Below are 16,005 nucleotides of genomic sequence, written 5' to 3'. Positions count from 1 at the left end.
ATTGAAGATCTAAAGGTCCCTGGTTCAATCGCGGGTTTTAGAGGGCCATCAGCCGGTCCAGGCAGCGGGCGGTCGAGGGGTTCGTTCAGCCCGACTGCCTGCCTCTCTTCCGCGCTTACATCCGAGCCAGGGTGTCCCTGGAGATGGAGCACGCGGTGTCCACCGGTACGCTCGCGGCCTTCCGCAACAGGCGGGCGCCGGAGGGACTGGAGTGCATCATCACCCCCGGCAACCAAATTTTAATTTGAACCACGTAATATCTAAGGGTTAATTTGTTTTATTGCTGGGTTTTAACCAGGGGGCACTTGTATAATTTGTGTTTTTACTGCGCTAAAAAAAAACTAAAAAACAAACAACAAAGAAGGGGCACTTGAAAAATGTTTGGAGTGTCCCCCACCCCCCCCTTTTAATCAGGGGGCACTTGATTTAATTGTTTATTTTGTTTTGCAACAAAAAGAGTTGTAGAGCAGTTGCCTAGTGAGTGGCTTAGCCCGTCACGTGGGGTTACAAACCTCCCACCCCGTTTCAGTGGTTTTTATCGCAGCTGCGGTTCAGGTCGACTCTTTCACCAAATTGCGCGCTTTGTTTTTTTTTGTTTTGATCCGGAAGTCGGTCACAATGGGGGCAGTGGCTACACCTGAGGGGTAAAGACGCGGCGGTGACAGCGACTGAGGGGCGGTAGTTGGGGGCGGAGCGGAGTCACCGCCGCGATGATGTCATCACGGCGCCGCGCCACCACGCCCCTCCCCTTCCACTTAAAGAGGAGAGCCTCCGCGCTTTTAAAACTTCGGGCCACTCGGCCACCAGGGAGGGTTTCAGCCGGGCCAGCGGCCTGGCACCCAAGAGGTGCCGGCCAAACCCGGGGGGCATAATTGTCTGGCTGACCTAGCAGTCGGCCGACTAAAAAAAAAACATGGCGATAGCGGCAGTGCACCCGCCCCTTTAAGGGAAGCCGCACCAGCGCTGTAGAAGGCCACAGCCTCACCGGACCACCGGGTGAAAGCTTGTTCTGGCACCAACAGGCAGACCGAAGATTTTCGGAGGGGAATATCGCCGTCGGGAGGTGGGGGGGTTAGATCTGCGGTGCGCACGGTGATGACACGCATACCGCGGATTGGCAGCAGCGGAGCCGTAAGGGGGGGAACGGGGCACCACGGGGGGGCAACTGGGCTATCAGCGGCCATTCCACTAAAAATCGCAGCCATTCCACTGTGTGTAGTGTGATTGTTAAACCTTTGTTAATAAACCAACTCGTTCTTAATAGCAATGTCTGGCTATGAATTATTAAGCAAAGAACCCATGAAGCAAATACATTACAACAGGATGTGGGCATCACCAGCAAGGCCGGCATTTATTGCCCATCCCCAGTTGCTCTAGAGAAGGAGGTTATACAACTGAATGGCTCACTAGGCCATTTCAGAGGGCAGTTAAGAATCAACCACATTGCTGTGGGTCTGGAGTCACATATAGGCCAGACCGGGTAAGGACAGCAGATTTCCTTCCCTAAAGGACATTCATGAACCAGATGGGTTTATATGACAATCTGGTAGTTTCATGGTCACCATTACTGATACCATCTTTTTATTGTAGATTTATTTAATTAACTGAAGTTAAATTCCCCAGCTGCCGTGGTGGGATTTGAACTCAGCCTTTGGATCATTAGTCCAAGCCTCTGGATTACTCGTCCAGTGACATAACCACCATGATACCGTATCCGCAGACCGGTGAACGCAGAGCTCTCTAATGCTAGGTGCAGGAGTGGGTGTCTAACACTGACCAGCCCTTGAGCACATTGGTTGTACCGGTTACATTGTTGCACTTGAAAAGAAATAAACGATTAGCTTTCCGTTACAAAAACCTTCAGCCCGCCCACCCAAATGTTTCTGTTTGAGGACGTCAAGTCCTTCAATGGAGATCAACCCTGGGGCCCATCCTCGTCTGTAGAGATCAGAGATTGTGGGGTGTGGCAGGGGAGAGGGGGAGGATATCTGCTTCCAAATACAACGCACTCCACCACAATCCACCAGAATGGCCAGAAACTAGGCTGGGGCCCTGATTGGCTGGGTCATGTCATGGTGCAGAGTTTCTGGGTTGAGTTTCCCTGGACCCAACATCAAAGTCAAGTCTCCGTCCCTCATTCTTGACAAGGAAGCATTCAACTTGCAATTTTCCAATCGAACTGCAGTGGGATCTTCTGATTCTCTCAAAACACGAATTTCAAAAGCGGGTGATTGAGTTGCCTCTAAATCAGCTACCTTGTCCATTCTTTGTTTCAGCAGGATCCACTGGCAACGTTTCAGAACTAGGGTATAATTGAGACAAGGGAACCTTCGATGATAGGTGCAAAACTCACCTTTCAGATAAGCAAGGCCAAAATAGGAATGTTCCACGAGGTTGGTATGAGCCACAACCATGTCAAATACATCACCGCCCTTCGACTTCACATCGCATTTCACGTCCAAACACTGTCCATTCGGTACGATGACGCTGAGCTCCCGCTGTGATAAATGCACTCTCCCTTTCTTGCTCTGTAAAGAAGAAGAGCTATTACTCAACTCAGGTCAGGGCCTGATCATAACTCGCCACCACAGGAGAGAATGTAGCCAAGCATCGAAAGTCACAGAACATTCAGCTCATCGTGTGCGCGCACATTTTTTTTGAAACCACACGAGCCACCCACCCTGCTTGCTGCTCGTACCCTTTAATACTCTTCCTTTTCAAGAAATGACTGTATTTCTTACTTAAAAGAATTTAGCGATTCTGCTTCAACAAGGATTTGTGGCGGTGAATTACAAGCCCCAATTTTAATCTAACCCGTTCAGTGAGAACAAGACAGGATCAGATCGGCTGCCAGATTTACACCCTGTCCGATTTAATACTCCATTCAGCATAAAATGGGGTGGGTTGTAAATCGACCCAAACCCGCACCGTTCTGGGCAGGCAGGCGAGGTTAAAATCGTGGCTACAGATTCTAAACAATGTGTGTGTAAAGAAATATTTTCTAACCTCCCCTTTAATTCTACTGAGGCTATCTTTTAAATATTTGCCCTTTCATTACAGTGTTGCTAACCATTTCTACAGTGTCAGCTGTGGCTCAGTGGATAGCCCACTCGCCTCTGAGTCAGAAGGTTGTGGGTTCAAGTCCCACTCTAGGGATTTGAGCACATAAAATCTAGGCTGACACTCCAGTGCAGAGGGAGCACTGCACTGTCGGAGGTGCCGTCTTTCAGATGAGATGTTAAACTGAGACCCCATCTGTCTGCTCCCTCCGGTGGATGTAAAAGATCCCATGGCACTATTTCGAAGAAGAGCAGGGGAGTTATCCCTGGTGTCCTGGCCAATATTTATCCCTCAATCAACATTACAAAAAAACAGATTATCTGATCATTATCACATTGCTGTTTGTGGGAGCTTGCTATGCGTAAATTGACTGCCGCATTTCCCACCTTACAACAGTGACTACACTCCAAAAGTACTTCATTGGCTGTAAAGTGCTTTGAGACGTCCGGTGGTCGTGAAAGGTGCTATGTAAATGCAAGTCTTTCTTTCTTTAATTGAGTTTGTGATCTAGAGCTGTGATGCAGTGCATTGCTCCAACCAGGAGTCCCACCAAACCACTGTCATTCATTCATGGTGCTAAACGAAAGTTATAAATGATGTGCAAACATAAAATAGTCAGGTAGTAAAAGCAGATTCCTCACCACGATGGAGCCAGGTAAATCTAAAGGCATCGCTGGGTCCCCCGCCATCCGAATGAACTCTGGTCCCAAATACTGCTGCCAGAGAGAAGGGGAAACAAATAATAGAATCATAGAGCACAGAAGGAGGCCATTTAGTCCGTTGTATCTGTGCTGCCTCTTTGAAAGAGCTATCCAATTAGTCCCACCCCCTCAGTCGTTCCCTATATCCCTGCAAATAATTCCTTTTCAAGAATATCCCCAATTTCCTTTTGAAAGTTGCCATTGAATCTGCTTCCACCGCCCTTTCAGGCAGTGTATTTCAGATCTGGGATTTAGGACCATTCAGCTGTTCAGAGCCAACCCTACAATAACACAAAAGGCAGCGTTTGTATCATAGCAACAAAGATGCTCAGCTTCTGACCATTGTTTCAGACACTGAGATATCCCAAGGAATGTCTGTGCCTTTTAACCTGGCCGGGGCACTGATACAGTGAGTGCAGCTTCACGCCACTTAATCGGAAACCAATATCCCAACCAGGGGCAGTTTTGTCTTGAAGCAGCATCCACGTATTGTTAGAAGGCCGCGCCTTCTGTTGCCTAGGCCCCAAGCTCTGGAACTCCCTCCCTAAACCTCTCCGCCTCTCGACCTCTCTTTCCTCCTTCAAGACGCTCCTTAAAACCTACCTCTTTGACCAAGCTTTTGGTCACCTGCGCTAATTTCTCCTTATGCAGTTCAGTGTCAAATTTTTCATCTCATAATACTCCTGTGAAGCGCCTTGGGATGTTTCACTACATTAAAGGCGCTATATAAATGCAAGTTGTTGTTGTTATTGAATCTGGTTGGTAATCAGTGGCGGGGCTAGGGTCGAAGGATTGAGGGAAGTCGAACTGAAGATTTGGCTCAGTTGGCCCCCAGATATTGCCGACTTAGCCAATAGGAACTGCCTTCTGGCAGGAACTCCACCCCTTTGTTTGCTTTGGCCTACGTTTCGAAGGGGGTAAAATGCTCAGGACCAGAAACAAAGTGTTCGAGGGGTGATCCCTGCTCACCACCTCCGGTTATGCCTATTGAGCAGTGATGGCACTTACAAGGACGATGTTTGCAGGTGAATTATATTAAGCTGCAAACAAGTTCATTTTCGAAATGATAACCTGGGCCTCTTCTAACCTTGGCCCTGGAGGCCCGCAGGTTTCGGGTCTGTGAATTAGAAGAAGGGCCCTCGGGTATTCCTGGAAACATTTATACCACTGTGAGGATTGGACGTCCACCCCATACTGCACTACCTCAGATCAGAGGCCGATCTCCCTGCCCTGCACCATTGAGACCGGGTACTGATGTGAATTTTCACACCACCTGGTTCAGTAGCTGGCACGTAGCCTGCTGTGCTGCAGGTGAACAACTACCGTCTGTAAAGACTAAGTGAAGAGACCACTGCTCTTCAGTCCTGGGAACCATGTGCATGGCACGAGGAAAGACAAACATGATAAGTTCTGCTCTAGAATCACAGAATGGTTACAGCACAGAAGGAGGCCATTCGGCCCCTCGAGCCCATGCCGGCTCTCTGCAAGAGCACCTCAGCTAGTCCCGCTCCCCCCCCCCCTTCCCCCCTAGCCCTGCAAACTTTTTTCCTTCAGGTACTTATCCAATTCCCTTTTGAAAGCACCATTGAGTCTGCCTCCATCGTCCTCTCAGTCAGTGCATTCCAGATCCCAACCACTCGCTGCGTAAAAATGTTATTCCTCGTGTTGCCTTTGGTTCTTCTGCCAATCACCTTAAATCTGTGCCCTCTGGTTCTTGACCCTTCTGCCAATGGAAACAATTTCTCTCCATCTGCTCTATCTAGACTCATGATTTTGAACACCCCTATCAAATCTCCTCTCAACCTTCTCTGCTCGAAGGAGAACAACCCCAGCTTCTCCAGTCTATCCACATAACTGAAGTCCCTCGAGCCTGGAACCATTCTCGTAAATCTTTTCTGCGCCCTCTCCAAGGCCCTCACATTCTACCTACCATAACATTTCGCTAATCGCTCCCCTGTGTTACAGAGGCCGAGACCAAAGATAAAAAGGACCCTACCTTTCCCTTCCGGTGCAATGAATAGGCAACAGAAACAGCTCTCTGAGATAAATTCTTTGCCTCGGTCGGAGGTGCAGCTTCGGGATACGACCTGCCACTCAGCAAATAGCCACCTTCGCTCTCCTGTTGAATCGCACTGGAGCTAATACTTAATGTACTTATGGACCTTTGGGAAAACATGAGGGAAAAAGTCAGTTATTCCCAACTCATTCAACAACAGCAATAACAACAACAACAACTTGTATGTATATAGTGCCTTTAACGTAGGCTACGCAGGAAAAAAGGAAGACTTGCATTTATATAGCGCCTTTCATGACCACCAGACATCTTAATGCGCTTTGCAGCCAATGAAATACTTTTGGAGTGCAGTCACTGTTGTAATATGGGAAATGCAGCAGCCATTTTGCGCTCAGCAAGCTCCCACAAACAGCAATTCGATAATGACCAGATTATCTGTTTTAGTGATGTTGATTGAGGGATAAATATTGGCCAGGACACCAGGGATAACTCCCCTGCTCTTCTTCGAAATAGTGCCGTGGGATCTTTTACGTCCACCTGAGAGAGCAGACAGGGCCTTGGTTTAACGTCTTATCCGAAAGACGGCACCTCCGACAGTGCAGCAATCCCTCAGCACTGCACTGGAGTGTCAGCCTAGATTTTTGTGCTAAAGTCCCCAGAATGGGACTTGAACCCACAACCTTCTGACTCAGAGGCGAGTGTGCTAAGAGACAATAGACCCAGATTAATGTATTGATTTCCTGGGCTTGAAATACACTGACTAATATTATTGAAACCGCTTCTGCAGGCAGGAGGGTTGGTACCTAGAGGACACGGATTTAAGATCATTGGTAAAAGAACCAGAGGGACAATGAGGAGTATCATTTTTACGCAGTGAGTTCTGATTCAATAGCAACTTTCAAAAGAGAATTGGATATATAATTGAAAAAGGAGAATTTTACAGAGCTATGGGGAAAGAGCAGGGGATCGCTCTTTCAAAGAGCCAGCACAGGCACAATGGTACCGAATGGCCTCCTTCTGTGCTGTATGATTCTATGATTTCAGAAAAGCTTTCATGACACCTTTAAACAAGGCTCAGGAGCTGTTGCCCATGGCAGGATTCTCCCCTGGGATGAAATATTCTGTTTCTCTACAAAGTAAAGATGTGCGCAGTCATTTTCTGAGATTTCAATCGTTATATTAGCAGCACCTTCACAGATGGAGACGGTGTGTCTTTTCAATTTGTACATAAGGGGGTCATTCAGGCTCAGCCTCTGCAATGGACACTTTCTTAATAGTGAAGTAAACGGCATTTTTTTCTGCTTTAAACATTGTACAGGTTGAGCCTCCCTTATCCGGAACTCTCAGGACCTGGCCTGTCCTGGATAAGGGATTTTTCCGGACGAGGGATGGTCACGTTAAATTGGATGGTACAGGTACTGAGCAAGGAGATATCGGGGCTGGCTGGCTTGGGGCTGGGAGTGCGGCAGACAGATCATTGGGTGGGGGGGGGCAGTGGATCACGAGGTCAGGGGTCAGGCCAGCAATTGCGGGAGTCGGTATCGAGGAAGGACTTCAATTTGTTCATGTCGGAGTTCTGCGCATGTGTCACCCGGTGGCCGGGAATGGTTCTGGACGACGGGTGGTTCTGGATAAGGAAGTTCTGGATAAGGGAGGTTCAACCTGTAGCGCAATTAGTCAAATCGCATTCAATACATTCACTGCGTCATAACAATAATACATTGCACTTGTCTGGGTCTCTGCTGCTCTAGATATTATTCTGGGTTTCAGCAACTCGGACCTATTTCGTAAGTGAGCCTTAGTCCCTAAGAACTGGTGTGTTCCTTCACTTGCCCAACATCTAGATAATTTGACGAGATAAAGACCTCTCATCCTACCCACAATCCTACAGAGGCAAAGTCCTACCAACAAACAAAATATAACAATGTACTACCCCTGTACAAGCACAGTGCAATCAAACTGTACACTGGTTTCACTAAATATGCATCTGTGTATAAATTAATCAGACACAGATGTCTATTACTAAGCCATCTCTGCCCCTTGATGCACTGTCAGTTTTTAAAACAGCGAAGTATAGTACTTAGAAACAGAAAGCAGTGCTGTGTCAGCACTACGCATTCAGATGCTATTAATATTCGATTAAAGATAATGGGATTCCACATGCTTTGAATTCATAAATTGACTCCTTTGCAATCCATGCAATCTAATGTAAGATGATTAATTGTATTCTGTAAATAAAGAAAGACTTGCATTTATATAGCACCTTTCACAACATCCCAAATCACTTTACAACCAATTAAGTACCTTTTAAAACTGTAGTCACTGTTTTAATGTGGGAAAAGCAGCAGCCAATTTATGCACAGCAAGCTCCCACAAACAGCAATGTGATAATGACCAGATAATCTATTTTTAGTGGTGTTGGTTGAGGTATAAATATTGTCCAAGACACAGGGGTGAACCCCCTCACTCTTCTTTGAAATAGTGCTATGGGATCTTTTACCTCCACCTGAGAGGGCAGACCGGGACCCAGTTTAAAGTCTCATCTAAAAGACGGTGCCTCCGACACTGCAGCACTCCCTCATTGCTGCACTGGGAGTGTCAGCGTAGGTTTTATGCTCAAGTCACTGGAGCAGGACTCGAACCCACAACATTCTGATTTAGTGCAACCAACTGACCCACAGCTGACACCTAAATAAAATGATGTGGGGGTCAATTTGATATATTAATAATGCATTTCCCAAATAAGTTTAATTAAATTAGGAGATATGCACTTAGAAATTGCTGTCCATTGGAGGTTAAATATGGGTTGCTAAAAATCTCTGGGAGAATTTACTCCTGTTCATTTACATATCATTTTGTTGTTTTCTCTCTGTGGTCTAAAATGATGACAACAACAAAAACGTGCATTTCTATAGCGCCTTTAACATAATAAAACATTCCAAAGTGCTTCATAGGAGCGTCATTAAATAACATTTTACACCAAGCCACAAAGATGATATTAGGAGAGGCGGAGAGGTCGAGGGAAGGAATTCCAGAACTTAGGGCCGAGACAGTTGAAGGAATTCCTTGTGGCATTCCTGGTACCCCGACCAAATCCTCATTGGCATTTTGACTCTCTTACTCTGCCATGCTTTGGCTATCCTGGTCATCAAGATGAATACTGCGATGAAGTATATTTTTAAGGTGAAGTTATAGAACTTGCAGCAAAACAATTGTTCTGCAAACTCGCATTGTATGCAGACATGTCAAGTACTGATTCAAGATACCAAAGGTGAGTTGTATGATCGTTCTGATTGTAACATGAGCTTAACTGCACTTACGCTCTGATTTTATTAATGATTGGGGCGTGAGTCCATGTATCATGTCTGCACTGGGTAAGCTTGGTCTCTCTGAAACCATCCTTGCACTCTTCAATGTCCTTTATTCAGGTGGCACGGATGATTGTGTTAAAGTTATGGCAACTTCTAAGGAAATAGACCTTGCCCTGTATGATAATTACAATGTATTTGCTTCATGGGTTCTTTGCTTAAGAATTCATAGTAACATGTTGCTATTAAGAACTAGTTGGTTTATTAGCAAAATATTCAACAATTACATTACACATTACCGGTTCATCCACCAGGCTCACAACCGCCTGCCTCATCGTGGATCCCCAGAATCCAACTGGCTGGGGTTTTATTGAGTCTTGTGAACATCACGTGACAGGCTAAGCCACTCCCAACTCAACAACTTTACAACTATTTTGTTGTAAACTAATAATCAAGTGCTCCCCTGATTAAAGGTGGGGGGGGGGGGAGGGACACTCCAAAAAACTTTTCAAGTGTCCCCTTTTATTTCTGTTTTTTTTTTGAGGGCACTAAAACACAAATTATACAAGTGCCCCCTGGCTAAAAGGTGGGGGGGGGGGGGGCACTAAAACCAGCACAATGAACAAATTAAACTTTAGACAATAATAATCAAATTAAAATTTGGTTGCCAGGGGTGATGATGAACTCCAGTCCCTCCGGTGCCCACTTCTTCAACAACTCTACAACTATTTTGTTGCAAAACAAAAACAATTAAATCAAGTGCTCTCTGATTAAAAGGGGAGGTGGGGGTGGGGGGGGGGGGAACACTCCAAACAGTTTTCAAATGCACTATTTTGTTTTTTTTGGGGGTTTTTTGTGGGTTTTTTTGTGGGGGTTTTTTGGGGCACTAAAACCACAAATTATACAAGTGTCCCCTGGCTAAAAGGTGGGGGACACTAAAACCCGGCACAATAAAACAAATTAAACTATAAAACATACAAAATCAAATTAAAGTTTGGTTGCCGGGGGTGATGATGCACTACAGTCCCTCCGGTGCCCACCTCTTCAACAACTCTACAACTCTTTTGTTAAGAACAAATAAACAATTAAACAAATAAACAATTAAAGGGGGGGACACTTCAAAACTTTCAAACAAGTACCCTTTTTTGTTTTTCTTCCCTTTTTTTTGTTTTTTTTGGTGCTTTTTTGTGGTTTTTTTTGGGGCATTAAAACCACAAATTATACAAGTGCCCCCTATAAAAGGGGAGGGGGACACTAAAACCGGCAATGAAAACAAATTAAACTTTAAAACATATAAAATCAAATTAAAATGTGGTTGCCGGGGGTGATGATGCACTACAGTCTCTCCGGTGCCCACCTCTTCAACAACTGTACAACTCTTTTTAGGAGACAAAATAAACAGTAAATCAAGTGCCCCCCAATCAGGGGGACACTCCAGACACTTTCCAACTGCCCTTTTTATTGTTTTTTTTTTGGGGGGGGGTTTGTGTTTTTTTGTGATTTTTTGGGGGCATTAAATTCATAAATTTTACAAGTGCCCCCTATAAAAGGGGAGGGGGACACTAAAACCGGCAATTAAAACAAATTAAACTTTAAAACATATAAAATCAAATTAAAATTTGGTTGCCGGGGGTAATAATGCACTCCAGTCCCTCCAGTCACATACTGTGTCCACATTGAGATTTTAAAAAAACCTTTCTGGGTTATTATAGGGCACAGTCTTATGCTTTAGGACCTGAACTGTAATGTGGCAGCAGGCAATGTCAATGTTTGACCCCAGGATCAAGGTCCTGAGCCTTTCCTCACTGTATATCCACTGTGAGCTGGGATCACTGGACAGTGACCATGAGCTGACTTCCTCAGTCCCCTTCTTAACACAGGAGTGTGGAGTACAATCATGGGGCCCACACGACCAGCTTGGTAGATTGGCTAATTTAACAGAAACCAATGATCAAACCTGGGACCTTTCTGGTATGTATGGCTCTTTACACAGCCTGCATTGTATTTTCCTACTAAGCTATCAGATACCCTTATATGTGCATTTATTTTCCAACATAGTTCTCTGAAATGAACGGTCCACATTTTGTCACCCAGGATCAGTAGCATTTCTAGGCCTATCATATCTACTCACATACTATGAATTATTATGGGTGGGCAATTAGTGGGTTGGCCTAAATGTGCAGCTGAAGGTCACCGAGTGACCTTGGTTTCAGTGCACCAGTGTAGTGGTTGCTAATGTACTCAACATATAACACAAGTTAGCCCGTGAAGTTCTAACATTGATTCTAATGTCAGTGAGCCTATCAGATTCCACAATATCACATGGAAGTAATACGCTTCAAATGCAAGAGTATCTGTGATATTTCTAATTATAGCCCCTGATTAATCCAAGGACATTAACCGCATCTTAATATACAACTGTTTAATTATTCTACATGTTCTGTTGCGGTAATATAAATCAGCAGGGAGTTGACAATGGCTAATAAGCATTAATTTAATTGAGCAGTTTTGACGGTGTCATAAATAATCAGAGGTAAGCACAAGTATTTCAGAAATGTCAACACGTTTGTGAGACTGAATTGCTGCCTTAAATCTACTGCCAAGCATTTATTACTAGCAGATCTCCCGTGGCATTGCTCACTGAGAATTAGATGCTGCACCCAATCGTGACATAAGAACATAAGAAATAGGCGCAGGAGTAGGTCACACTGCCCCTCGAGCCTGCTCCGCCATTTAATACGATCATGGCTGATTCGATCATGGACTCAGCTCCACTTCCCTGCCCGCTCTCTATAACCCCTTATTCCCTTATCGTTTAAGAAACTGTCTATTTCTGTCTTAAATTTATTCAATGTCCCAGCTTCCACAGCTCTCTGAGGCAGCAAATTCCACAGATCCACAACCCTCTCAGAGAAGAAATTTCTCCTCATCTCAGTTTTAAATGGACGGCCCCTTATTCTAAGATTATGCCCAGTAGTTCTAGTCTCCCCTATCAGTGCATCCATCTTGTCAAGACCCCTCATAACCTTATACATTTTAATAAGATCACCTCTCATTCTTCTGAACTCCACTGAGTAGAGGCCCAACCTACTCAACATTTCCTCATAAGTCAACCCCCTCATCTCCGGAATCAACCTTGTGAACCTTCTCTGAACTGCCTCCAAAGCAAGTATATCCTTTCGTAAATATGGAAACCAAAACTGCACGCAATTTTCCAGCTATAGCCTCACCAATATCCTGTATAGCTGTAGCAAGATTTCCCTGCTTTTATACTCCATCCCATTTGCAATAAAGGCCAAGATTCCATTGGCCTTCCTGATCACTTGCTGTACCTGCATACTATCCTTTTGTGTTTCATGCACAAGTACCCCCAGGTCCCGCTGTACTGCAGCACTTTTCAATCTTTCTCCATTTAAATAATAACTTGCTGTTTGATTTTTCCTGCCAAAATGCATGACCTCACACTTTCCAACATTATACTCCAATCAAATGTTTGCTCACTCACTTAGCCTGTCTATGTCCTTTTGCAGATTTTTTGTGTTCTCCTCACACGTTGCTTTTCCTCCCATCTTTGTATCATCGGCAAACTTGGCTACGTTACACTCAGTCCCTTCCTCCAAGTCGTTAATATAGATTGTAAATAGTTGGGGTCCCAGCACTGATCCCTGCAGCACCTCACTGGTTACTGATTAACAACCCGAGAATGAACCATTTATCCCGACTCTCAGTTTTCTGTTCATTAGCCAATCTTCTATCCATGCTAATATATTACCCCCAACCCCATGAACTTTTATCTTGTTCAGTAACCTTTTATGTGGCACCTTGTCAAATGCCTTCTGGAAGTCCAAATACACTACATCCACTGGTTCCCCTTTATCCACCCTGTTCATTACATCCTCAAAGAATTCTAGAAAATTTGTCAAACATGACTTCCCCTTCATAAATTCATGCTGACTCTGCCTGACCGAATTTTGCTTTTCCAAATGTCCTGCTACTGCTTCTTTAATAATGGACTCCAACATCTTCCCAACCACAGAAGCTAGGCTAACTGGTCTATAGTTCCCTGCTTTTTGTCTGCCTCCTTTTTTAAATAGGGGCGTTACATTTGCAGTTTTCCAATCTGCTGGGACCTGCCCAGAATCCAGGGAATTTTGGTAAATTACAACCAATGCATCCACTATCCATGCCGCTACTTCTCTTAAGACACTACGATGCAAGCCATCAGGTCCAGGGGATTTATCTGCCTTTAGTCCCATTATCTTACTGAGTACCACCTCCTTAGTGATTGTGATTGTGATTGTGTTAAGTTTCTCTCCCCCTATAGGCCCTTGACTATCCATTGTTGGAATATCATTAATGTCCTCTACCGTAAAGACTGATACAAAATATTTGTTCAGAGTGACATCTGAAGAGTGACAGGAAGTGTGACGCTGGTAGGAATCACAGATTAGAATCACCAGTTCATAGCACAGAAGGAGGCCATTCGGCCCATTAACCCTGCGCCAGCAGGAAGTGCATCTATATGCAAGACTTTTAATACATTCTAGATGTGGCTTGTGTATATTTTTGTTAACCTACCATGGGCGGATTTATTGTGTTTCATATAAGCGGCAGGTCAATGAAGAGAATCATTATATAGGAGCTGATGATACTAGGGATCATCTAATGCACTATATATATATATATATATATAATAATAATTAGTAATATACAGGTCAGAGGAAACTATTAATTAACTAACTTGATATTCACCAAGATTCTGCTTTGCTAAAACTTGCTGCTTTCAAATCCCTCCGTGGCTTCGCCCCTCCTATCTCTCTAATCTCCTCAGTCCCAGAACCCCCCTGCCCGAGATATTTGCGCTCCTCAAATTTTCCCCTCTTCAGCATCCCTGATTTCAATCACTTCAACATTGGTGGTTGTGCCTTCAGCTGCCTAGGCCCGAAAAGCTCAGGAACTCTCTCCCTAAACCTCTCCACCTATCTATTTCTCTCTCCTCATTTAAGACTCTCCTTTGACCAAACTTTTGGTCATCTGCCCTAATTTCTTATATGGCTCAGTGTCAAGTTTTTATCTTATAATACTCTTGTGAAGCATGTAATGTTTTACTATGTTAAAGGTACTATATAAATACAAGTTGTTGTTGTTGTAAGTGTTTATTCCAATATACTGAGCACAGTTTGAAAACTAAACCCACCGACCCAGTGGACCTCTATTATTTTATTTAAATGCATGCTATAAATTATTGGTGTGAAGTAACACAATGTTCTTTTCTGAATTAGAAATAACCCCACCTTTGTATTCATTGTTGTTCAGTCACTTACAATGCCTTCAAATGAAGGTTGTGACACTTGCAATCACTGTAATTTCTGGAAACTATCCTGAACCGAATCAATCCCTCCCCTCTGCAATTTATTCATTTGTGTTTAAAAAGAAAATCAAGAAACCTATGGTGCGGAGCGACACATCAATCCGGAGGTTGCTCATAGGCTGTTGCGGCTGAGAGAGATACCACACAGAAAATTTAACGGGATCTCGCACAGAAAAAAATATAGAGGGAACATCGCTCGACACAATTGTTAACCCTTCAGTTCATTGTCACTATACTAGTACTCATTCATGTTACCTGCTTGGCTGCATAGCTGATTCTCTCATTCATTTGTCAAATTCCTAATCGTCTGTTCACACATACACACACATAGATTGAAGCATTTCTCAAATAGTCAGCCAGACTCCAACATCTTCCTCTCCCTCGCTCACTCCATCACAAACTTCCATTTTTCTCTATTTTATTCTTCATGCTGTTATGCTCATTGCTCCTCGGGATTTTCTCTTTTGTTCTTCCTTGTCTCCAAGCACACTAACTGACACATTCTTCAACCTCATTGCGTTGAAATTAAGGCCCATCGCACTCCTTCCTACCCTAACTCATTCCTTGCTATGACATCAGAACTGACTAACTCGTAGCCACCCTTATTCTGCAAGATCATGGGTATAGTGTACTTGCTTCACGGGTTCTTTGCTTAAGAATTCACAGCTACACATTTGCTGTAAAGAACTAGCTGGTTTATTCGCAAAGGTTCAACAATGAAACTGAACACTACCAGTGTTGGCAGGACTGACATATGAGGAAAGATTGGATCGACTAGGCTTATATTCACTGGAATTTAGAAGAATAAGAGGGGATCTCATAGAAGCATATAAAATTCTGATGGGATTTGACAGGTTAGATGCAGGAAGAATGTTCCCGATGTTGGGGAAGTCCAGAACCAGGGGTCACAGTCTAAGGATAAGGGGTAAGCCATTTAGGACTAAGATGAGGAGAAACTTTTTCACCCAGAGAATTGTGAACCTGTGGAATTCTCTACCACAGAAAGTTGTTGAGTCCAGTTCGTTGGATATATTCAAAAGGGAGTTAGATATGGCCCTTCCAGCTAAAGGGATCAAGGGGTATGGAGAGCAGGCAGGAGTGGGGCACTGAAATTGCATGATCACACCATTGCAAGAAGAGTTGCAGTAATTCAAGAACAAGCCCCATCACCATCTCCTCAGGGCAACTAGTCATGGGCAATAAACGTGGCTTTGGCAGCACCACACGTAACCTAAGAACACTTTTTTTTTTAAGTGCAATCTCTCCTACAATCTAGAGGTTGTAAAAACCCACGCTTTTTGTCACCTAACAATTACTTCTGGATTGGGTCTCATGTTCTCTATTGCTCTTTTCATTCTTGCTGGCTTCCTTCACTATGAACCTAGTCTCTCACATAGATTTCTCAATTTAAAAGAAAGCCTCCAGACACTTATATACAGACAATGAGCGATGTTCACTCTCAAAGACCCACCTCTCACCTAATCGGGAAATTGGACTTGGAAAGCCCTCTGCAAACAAGAACATATCTATGAAATCATCCTAGCTGACCTA

The 16,005-nt window shown here is 44.2% G+C and overlaps 1 protein-coding gene across 1 annotated transcript in view; it reads right to left on the bottom strand.

Annotated features, from left to right (window-relative positions):
- ptpn20 (protein tyrosine phosphatase non-receptor type 20) overlaps positions 1 to 16,005 on the bottom strand; it is a 473,076-nt gene that overhangs the window by 278,020 nt on the left and 179,051 nt on the right. Inside the window, exons 10-12 of the mRNA XM_070865389.1 lie at positions 5,758 to 5,923; positions 3,702 to 3,776; positions 2,354 to 2,528 (exon numbers count right to left, since the gene is read on the bottom strand). Coding sequence (XP_070721490.1) covers positions 2,354 to 2,528; positions 3,702 to 3,776; positions 5,758 to 5,923 — 416 coding nt within the window. The remainder of the gene's footprint in view (positions 1 to 2,353; positions 2,529 to 3,701; positions 3,777 to 5,757; positions 5,924 to 16,005) is intronic.

This window comes from Pristiophorus japonicus, chromosome 22 (assembly GCF_044704955.1).
Source record: "Pristiophorus japonicus isolate sPriJap1 chromosome 22, sPriJap1.hap1, whole genome shotgun sequence".
Lineage (NCBI taxonomy): Eukaryota > Metazoa > Chordata > Chondrichthyes > Pristiophoridae > Pristiophorus > Pristiophorus japonicus.
The sequence above is the reverse complement of the archived record's forward strand: the minus strand, read 5'-3'. Positions and strand labels throughout refer to the sequence as shown.